The sequence below is a fragment of the Haliotis rufescens genome, unplaced genomic scaffold (assembly GCF_023055435.1).
Source record: "Haliotis rufescens isolate VD_foot unplaced genomic scaffold, xgHalRufe1.0.p SCAF_32, whole genome shotgun sequence".
NCBI classification, from domain to species: Eukaryota; Metazoa; Mollusca; class Gastropoda; order Lepetellida; family Haliotidae; genus Haliotis; species Haliotis rufescens.
Window position 1 is genome coordinate 1,984,144 of NW_025964024.1, and position 9,860 is coordinate 1,994,003.

The following is a 9,860-nucleotide window of genomic DNA, read 5'->3' on the forward strand; positions in this document are numbered from 1 at the left end:
CGCGTTACAATTATATGGATTTATACATCGTGTATGATGAAAGTCTGCAATTTATAAACACACATTGATTATTCTATATCCCGTAAGCATAGCTCTTGTATAAACGTTATATTTCCACTCTTATCATCTGTTTCCAGATATAGGCATTTAGTTATGATCCCTGGTGAATTAGAAGAAAAAACGTAGATTTTTTTATGATAAATCTTAAATATTGAATGGGTTTCTGGTATGATGCGGTGGACGATATTGACATACTTGATGACGTCACCTATTGGCGTCGACTATTTATTTCCAAAGATTAATAATGTTTGATAAAAGATGAATAATTATGATATCAATAATATCAATGAAAGGTGATCAGCCCACTTAACATATTTGTGTCATGCTGAGTGATCAGAGTTGAAATTGACCCTTAAAATACACGTTAATGCAGCTAAATAAATCAAATTTTCAAGTGTAAACATTCTTTTGCCCGGCATGCTATTTTTGTAAAACGTGTCACGGAAGCATATACATGTATGTGTTATGTGTTATAATGTTTAGATATTACTGTGTCATGTACTTGCATACACCGCCAGTCTTTTTTGTCTTTTTTTTACGAAGAGGCATTTCCAGATTAAACTAAACCAAATGTAGTTTCATTGATTCCATATGAAAACAGCAGGAGAAAAAATATAATTATTTTAAAGAACTGTTTTCATTGACTAAGCGTTACTCTGGGAGATTCCAAGTTGAAAGAAGTACGCCATATCGTACAGGCCACAACAGTGGGTCGATGTATAATTTGTTTGATAGTTTACCCTCAACGGCGTCAGTTATTGCACGTGTTATCAGCCATTGGTTTGTCAGATCTGATTATTACCAGGGCACCACGACATGGCTGCGAATACAATAAAACACTCTCCCCAAACATCCATAACTGTCTCTGCGATTTCTCCCAATGACGCTACCTTTACTCTGAACTCAATTATTTTTCGGAATTTATTATCTTCCGAGTTAAATATAAAATATGTTATTAATACCATTTATACTCCTTATTTAAAGATAAACTAATACATTTTAACTTAATTCACAACATAAACTATTATTGCATATAAGTGTTTACTTCTAAATCAAGATGACGCATTTGTATGTGTGACAAGTACGTTATCGCTGTCCTGCTGTAGATGCGCGAGATGGTAACAAAGTGACAATGAATCCCACACCAACAATTGTAGTGTTTTTTTCCACTTAAAAAGACGTAGAGCCAGGGCCTAAATAAAAACAAAACTGCAATAATATATTTTCGGAATATCTTAGTCGAATGTTTAGTTCGAATGAATTAATTCAAATGAAACGCGCTGCATGAAATGTTTTCTCTTATTAAAACGTTCACAAGTTTCAGTTTATATTGCCTATGATTATTTCATGAATCAGATTAATTCGACTTTCGTTAAATAGTGGGTCGGTAGGGTTGTGAAATAGTGGGTCGGTATGGTTGTGAAATAGTGGGTCGGCAGGGTTGTGAAATAGTGGGTCGGCAGGGTTGTGAAATAGTGGGTCGGCAGGGTTGTGAAATAGTGGGTCGGCAGGGTTGTGAAATAGTGGGTCGGTAGGGTTGTGAAATAGTGGGTCGGTAGGGTTGTGAAATAGTGGGTCGGCAGGGTTGTGAAATAGTGGGTCGGTAGGGTTGTGGAATCCGTATATCAATTGGTAACAATGTATAAAACAACCCAAGTGAAAACACTCGTCCGGCCTGTTTCAGTAAATCTTCCTCAAAGATAAAACAAATTTCTCTTTTTCACCGATTTACACCTTTTATGAACAAAACCTATCTTTAAAAAACGGAACAGAAAGTCCCGTTACACACACAATTGTCTTTCCTTTCGGTCAGAATAATATGGTTTCAAAAAAATGCGACAAAAATGTTACATACTCATAAGAATTCTCTGCCAAAAGCAGAGTCGATTGTTCGATTCTGATTATATCATGAGCATGTGTTTATGAATCAATATGATACCAGGTGTTCGCCCAAGGTGCCGTTCACCTGGTAAATACACGGAAACATAAGGTTGAAGTCAAAATAGGTAATTGCATCGGGCATCACTTCTGTCACTGACGCATCAAACTTGGAATGTCCTCCACATGTCTGCCATAAAGCTTTTTGAAGCTTTACTGAGGCGTTGAATATAACCCTGATCAAACAACTTTTGAACAAGAGTCTTATGGCGCTCTTTGGAATTTTCGTTGAAAGAGCATGCTTGAAAGGGCATGTAGGTGCTGGAATATTTCTCAATATAAAGGGGAGGTTTATTGTTTGAAAGTTGAAGTCATAGTTAGAAACATTTGTTGTCTCTCATGGAAGTCCTGTATTGACTGTGGAGATTCAGAATGATGACGACTATATGCCCAGCACAGACTTGAGAGTCATCCCATTAACACGGATTCGACATTCATTGACATTTGAATAACGTGTGCATAATTATTATCGATTAAAATGAAATATAAAAAAAACGCATATTTAACAAAATATAATGTAAGTTTATTCTGCACAGTATCAAAATAACAATAAAATTTTATAACAATCAGGCACAAAATACATACCATTATATACATTCACAACTGATAAAACATCATGAAACTCATTTCCTCTAGAACGTCACGAAGAGAAGGTCAATCTAGGCACTAGTTGGCAACTTTTACAGTTTATCGCTTTAAAGTGTTCATTGTGTAACGAAACCGCCGACGTCTACGACGCATCAGCCCATGAAACAACACAACGTACTCACTGAACGCCTCGTTGTTGCTGGTTCGCCTTACACAGCTTGTGAATCAACGTCCTTGACGTTATTCAACGTCATCACTTTAGGACATTTTACTCATAATAAAATAGCGTCTAATAAACGTACTCCAGTCTCAAGACTTCCATCCCTCCTTGGTATGACGGTGGGGTTGTGGGTGGGGGTGAGGCTTCACTTGACACTCGGGGCACGCACAGGGGAATCCCGGGACCCCAGGGGCCTGGAAAGCTGCTGTCGGCAGGGTGAGGTGTGGGTGGTGGTAGGGCGATGCTAACACGTGGCGGGCGGGGTCCACCGTGGGGGTGAAGTGAGGGGGGATCCCGAGGGGTGGTGCACTTCTCTGCAGAGACAGGTCTTGAACGAGTTTCCTCATCTCCTCCAGTGAACGCGTCAACATCACGATGTAGTTCCTCGCAAGCAACAACGTCGACATCTTCGACAGCTTCTTCACCGTGGGGCCATGTGAGTATGGCATCACTTGCCGCAGACTGTCTAACGCCGAGTTGAGGTCGTGCATTCGCTCACGTTCCCGGCTGTTGATGCGGAGACGAACATCCTCGGGAACACGTGACCTGGATGCGTTCATGAAGGATTCATTCGACAGCGGCAGCGTCAAACCCTCCGCCTTCGCTTCCAACATCTCCAACGTGATATTGTGATCATACGCCGATCTGGTAGTCTTATCCGTGTTCATATCTTGATTGTGAAACTCCACGTCTATAGACGAGTCGGACAGATCGCCGGATCTATCCTCACTGGGTTCGAACCTGTCGACCGACTGAGCAACAACCTTCGCAGAAGACATGATCAAGATGTGTACAGTGGAGTCTCTAGCAGTGTTCTGACGGGGAAAACAGTCGGGACTGCTCTTATCTCCTCATTCGAAGCCTCCTAATGACCGGAACAATGGTCTCCCGTGATGCACCTCTCAATTCTGACTTCTTCACGGTCTCTTGATCTGATGCGCCAACGCGCCTTTTAAAACTCGCATCATAATACCTGTCAATCGCAGATAATTGCTTCTCCCTCAGGCTGCAAACAAACCTGCACAATGGGCGCTCCCCAGTGCCTTCTGGGAGGCAACATGATCCAAGTACACCTCCCCCGTGAGAACAGCGATCCTTCCTTCACGGAATAACTAGACAATATTGATAAAGTCTGCACATATCACTTCGAAAATTGGCATTAATTATAACCAATATTCATAGACAGGCAAACTTGAGCCTGGGTGGCCGAGCGTCAAAAACGTCCAACGTCAGATCTAAATATCAATCTGTAGCCAGTTGATATCGAATTATTTGTATCGGAACAAGAGAGAAAAATAACAACCGGCTTCAGAGCAAGCGATAAATGAGCTTTAGAAATTCATACTGTAAAACTGACTGACAAGTTGAGAAGAGAGCGAGTAACAGCACGTAGTGATCAACAAAACATGGTGGGATTTGCCGAACGGTTCCCACCCCAATCAATTTCATTGCTTTTTTGTGGATTTTGCCTTTGCACGTTTTATTGACTCAAATAAAAAATGTCTTAAAAAAAACAAATCTTGAGTGACAGATATATATTTGTGAACTTATGAACTTATGAGTTATATAAAGACATTATTTATATATTTTCTGTACAGATTTGATTTCAGAACCATATCGGATGTGGTCAAAATATCCAAAAAAATGTTTCATGTAGTTTTAAATAATCTCTTAAAATTGGGGATGGTCGTTAAATAAAAATGAATACGTGACAAGTCATTACATTTCTTCTCTTCACTCCGCCGTGATCTTGCTCGAATATTGCTAAAAGCGGCGTAAAACCATACTCATTCATTTCCCTTTACTTTGATGGGTTTTTTTTATTGATATGAGGTGTGAGGAGCAGAAAACGTTTTTTAAAACAATCTAAGAAATGTCTCTCGTTAACGTGCCTCTTAATATAATATGTATTCCAAGCTTACTTTTATGTCGAGTGGTGTGTTCGTCGATGTACTCTTTAAGTATATGCATTATATGGTATGTCGAACCACGATGGTCACACATCTTTTATTGCACTGTAATAACAAGATTATTTTTAAAAGAGCCGCATATATACTTAATATACTAAATTACTATAATATGACATTTGTAATTTTCCTTAAACATAATAACTAATTTTCACATCTTCAATGAGGGTTTTATATGGGTTTTTTCTGTTTTTCTTTTTTTATTAATGACTTTTATAAAAAAACGGAAATAGTGTTCCAAAATAATTATTCTATAAAAAATGTATTTTTACGATATTTTTCGTGTCGCATAAGCCAGTGATGGCTGGATAGTGTTTTATATTGTATTTTATATATTGGTTTATTTTTAGTGTACACTTGTGACACGTTCATAAACTATATCTTATCTTATCGTATCTTACCAGTATAGGTGATGACGGGCATCTTCATCAGCTTCCTCATCACCCACCAGCTTCTCCTATTTCGGTTTTGGGGAATTACAGGTAAGATCAAATTTTAACGCTATTGAAGTTTCATGTTAGCTTATTAAATAAATACTTTGGTCATATACGTAGACATAACATACGATTTTATGTTAAATAATAATTGGGAGATACGAATGATTCTCGTGTATGAGGGTTTACTATCAGAGTGTTTGTGTTCTTAACGTTAGACGGGGTGAGGTATGATAGTGTTAAAGCGGTTGGGTTTGGGTGGGGGGTGGGGGGTGGAAGGGTGCTGTAATCAGCTAGGGGTAGAACTGAGAAAACGAAAGTTTAAAGAAGGCGATTGGCAAAAGCAGAAGCCGAAACTGTCATCAATTTGTTTAAATCACAAAATCAGAATAAGATACGAACTGCGTGCTAAACTGTCAGTGTCAGCAAAGAAAAGACATCCGTCTAGTAAACAACACATGATGTTAAATCAATACCAAGGCGTAAGGTGACAATACATTCTAATATCCGTTGTCTACAAATATTGATAACATACCTCTATTCAGTATTATATCTTCGCTAATTAGTTTGCCTTCTCTACGACATTCAACAGCCTACAAAGTTGCCGGGGGTGCTATCTGAACCTAAGAATCAGTTTTAGGGACAATGCCAACAGCATCGAGAAGTATGAGGGGACGGACAGATGGCCACCTACCCCCCAGGCTCTGTGACAGACATCACTGATCTATATCGCGTGCGGATGTTTAATTTCTGCGTGTGATGAGTTATTTAGTAACAGTTTATTTTTTTATAAGTAGGATGAAACAAATTAAAATGTTCTACTTACAGTAAGTAGCTATGTATTGAAGCGATAGTTATGGTTACTTTTCTTTCTATTTGCTGTGATTTTATTGAAAGATTTTTTTATCTGAACAGTTATGCTGCGGAAGTTTGTTTGTTTGTTTGTTTGTTTGTTGTTTAACGCCGCATTCACCAATATCCCAGCTATATGACGGCGGTCTGTAAATAATCGAGTCTGGGCCAGAAAATCAAGTTATTGATATCATGAGCATCGATCCACGATGCGATGACATGCATCAACCAAGTCCGCGAGCCTGGCCATCCGATCCCTTTAGTCGCCTCTTACGACAAGCATAGTCTCCTTTTACGGCAAGCATGGGTTGCTGAAGACCTATTCTATCCCGGATCTTCACGGTCTCTTTTTTATGGAATCAAATAAGACATATTACAAAGTCAGGGATATATATTAAAATTCATGATTTCCTTGTAATTTACTTTACTTTATATCATATCATGTAAAAAAGGCAGTCACGTGTCAACTGCCGTGCAAAAGAAAGTATACACTTGAAAATTGGATCTTACCAAACTATTCAAGTTCAAGTTCATTTATTCTCAAAAACCACGTTTGGTGGTACAAGAGCATATAAAGTATACAAAGACAAATGAAAAATTAAATAATACACAATGATGAAATGCAGAATTAATAAATACAAGATATTATACAAGATGGCTGGAGTTAAGATTCTTCTGTTCTTGTAAGAGATAATACCTTCGAGAGGTATTTTGATAGATTAAAAATTTCTTTGGCGCCTTTGGTTGTAAATAATTTAACAAAGTTTGGTATACTTGGATATTTTGTTATGAGAGATGGTAAGTACATTTTTCTTGCTCCACAGAGAGTTTTACAGTAAAATATGTAATGAAATTCATCAGCAATAAAAAAAGATTTACAAAGATTGCAAGTTCTCTCACATCGTGGTAGGTTCTCCCAGCGGCCAGTTTCTATCGGTAGATTATGGTTAGATGTAATAAATCTTAGTAAAGGAATATAGAATCGCTTTGGAAAAGATAGATATGCGTCATATAATGGATACGTCTTGAGATATTTACAATACAGTCCTTTTGAGCTCGAGGCAACATCATTTCTCCACTTTTGGATAAATTGATCTTTAAGTATTTGTTCCACCTGTGAAGCTAGCCATTGGGTAGTACATGAGCTCGGGCTATTGAATACATACGTCAAACCAGTTCCATCTAAAATGTCTTTAACCTTTAACAACCTGGGTTTTTCTAGTTTTTCATTATTCAAGGTCAAGTAAATAAAGACAAGGTTTGAAAGTTTATTTACACCGTTATGGTAGGTTAATTTATGCCAAAAGGAAATGAGACGTTTGTACATCTTTATCGTGATAGGGAATCTGCCGAGTTCACCATAGAGCATAAAACGAGGGGTCGAGTTCCTTAATCCTGTAACAAGTCGAAGAAATTTTAGGTGGATTTTTTCCAGATATTCAACATTTTCAAAACACCAAATTTCGGACCCATAAATTAGAATAGGTAATATCATTGTATCAAAGGAATACAGTAAACAATCCAATGGCAAATCGATATTTCGTGATTTTTTCAACAGGCTGAACATAGCTTTTGTAGCACTATCAGCGAGATCTTTAATACTTGTAACTAGTCTTCTATTCCTATGAAATGTTATGCCTAGGTAGTTATATGTGTCAACTATATCAAGTCTTTTGTTGTTATAATAAAAATTTAATTTTGATGTGTTTGCTGGTCCACTCTCAAAGATAAGAATTTTAGTTTTGTTTTCAATACGTTCCTTATCTGAAACACTGCATACTTCAGGCCCAAAACACAGCTATGATACCCGTATCAAATGCATCACCGTCGAACAACCAGTTCTTGATTATTTTCTCTATTTAGTCACCATCAAACATGGGTGTATAACCCCCTGTCCGGCAGTTTATTAGAAAAGTACTAAAGAAAGCATTTTGCGGGATAAAACCTGAAATGAATGATATATGTTTTCGATGTCACATTAACAGAGTCTTGTTTCTCGTCATAAAAAAACAGATTGATTACGTAGAGATAATGTTTATTTTATTGTAATGAATAATCTGACAACATGCCATTGCACAAGATGACACGCGAGTTATGTTATACATGCATGTGATCCACAGATTTTATGTTTAAATCAAATTGAAAACGAAGTTTATTTCTATAAAATACAGGGTCGGATGTTGATGAGAAACGAGATTATTTTATGTGTTCTTATGTCGTATGATAAAGTGGAACACGAACAAAATAACATTTTGAAAAAAATGTATTGTCATAGAAGAAAATAACAATACTTGGTTTCTTTCAGACCGAATCAGAAAACACAACGTTAACAAAACCGATTAATTCTAAGACAGAAATTAGATTTTCTTAACTGAACTGAACCACATTTGTACTTAGGCCGAAAAGCGACAATAGAGATAATAAAAAGTGTTGATTATACAAAGCTATGAACACGAAAACAATGTTACAATCTCATAAACATGTAATTCATAAACAGATATCGGATCAGGTTAACAACACAAATTCATAAAATTTGTGCAAACATTTATATATTCTTTCCAGGTTTAAACTATATCAATGACATGATTATTACACAACATAGATGCCAGTAGTTTTCTTCATGTTCCTAAATCGTGGATCTTTAAAAAGCAATTTTATTTTAAACGAGTTAGGTTTAATAAAATAATGTTAATATTTATGAATCAGTTGTTTCATATTGTTTAACCCAGGTAGCATGTATCCAACTGGTGAACAATTGTTTCATCGCACCGCTATATTCAACAGTTATAATCACTGAAGCAATTGTTCTAATATCAGCCGCGGTAAGCGCTTTCAAAAATTCGTCGTTGATTTTCTACATTATTATACGTTTTGTACTGTTATCAACCTCTCTGTGTTAACGTTTATTAACAAACATGCAACATACAACGTTTCTATGTCTGTCGTCGTTTTCATAAAATCTTTCAGAATGTCATTTCGTTACTTTAAAATCGCCGGGCAAAAGAAAGTACACGCTTGAAAATTGAATTTGACCAAAATATTACAAACGCTATCAAAACGTTACTTGGCTGACAACATTCGCCGAAACACTGCAGATTTAAGGTCCAAAACACAACCATCACATATATCCCCTTCGAATGACAATTTCTTATTTGTCTCATTTTTAGACACCATCAAACATGGAGGAGTGAGTGAGTGAGTGAGTATGGTTTTACGCCGCTTTTAGCAATATTCCAGCAATATCACGGCGGGGGACACCAGAAATGGGCTTCACACATTGTACCCATGTCGGGAATCGAACCCGGGTCTTAGCCGTGACGTGCGAACGCTTTAACCACTAGGCTACCCGACCGCCCCCAAACATGGAGAAATACTTTCTTTTACCCGAAAGTTTAGTTCAAAACTGCCATAATCATATCTCACTTCGATTTTCCTTTGCCGACAGGCATGCATGACATAATGTCTGAATCCTGCCTGGATGAAAAGTGGTAGTGACTTGCTTGTCATCAGTGTGTTCTTAATAGTTTTCCCTTTCCTGATTCAAACACATTTTCACTTTGACATTTAACTGACATTAATGAAACGCCACTTGGAGACAGAGTTCATTTGGAAGAAAGGTACTTTACAAATGAATCAGAAAAGAAAATTCCATCGGTCAGGCAATTACATTGACCTTCTGGAACGTAGGCTAAGTGCGACACGCATTCGTTCCTTAATACCAGCAGATTTACCTTAATTACCCGCTGACAAATGATAGGTTGTATTGCAGTGGTTTCCTGTTTAATTCCGAGGGAATTAAGT

The 9,860-nt window shown here is 37.3% G+C and overlaps 1 protein-coding gene across 1 annotated transcript; it reads right to left on the bottom strand.

Annotated features, from left to right (window-relative positions):
* Positions 1-2,534: 2,534 nt before the first annotated feature.
* Positions 2,535-3,610, bottom strand: LOC124152072 (oligodendrocyte transcription factor 2-like). Its single transcript, XM_046524816.2, has one exon. It carries the CDS (start codon positions 3,583-3,585, stop codon positions 2,896-2,898), a length of 690 nt encoding a protein of 229 aa, XP_046380772.1. The 5' UTR covers positions 3,586-3,610; the 3' UTR covers positions 2,535-2,895.
* Positions 3,611-9,860: the final 6,250 nt, after the last annotated feature.

What these genes read in the sequence shown, in the direction of transcription:
- LOC124152072 (XM_046524816.2), bottom strand. Translation starts at nt 3,585, where the DNA reads ATGTCTTCTGCGAAGGTTGTTGCTCAGTCGGTCGACAGGTTCGAACCC.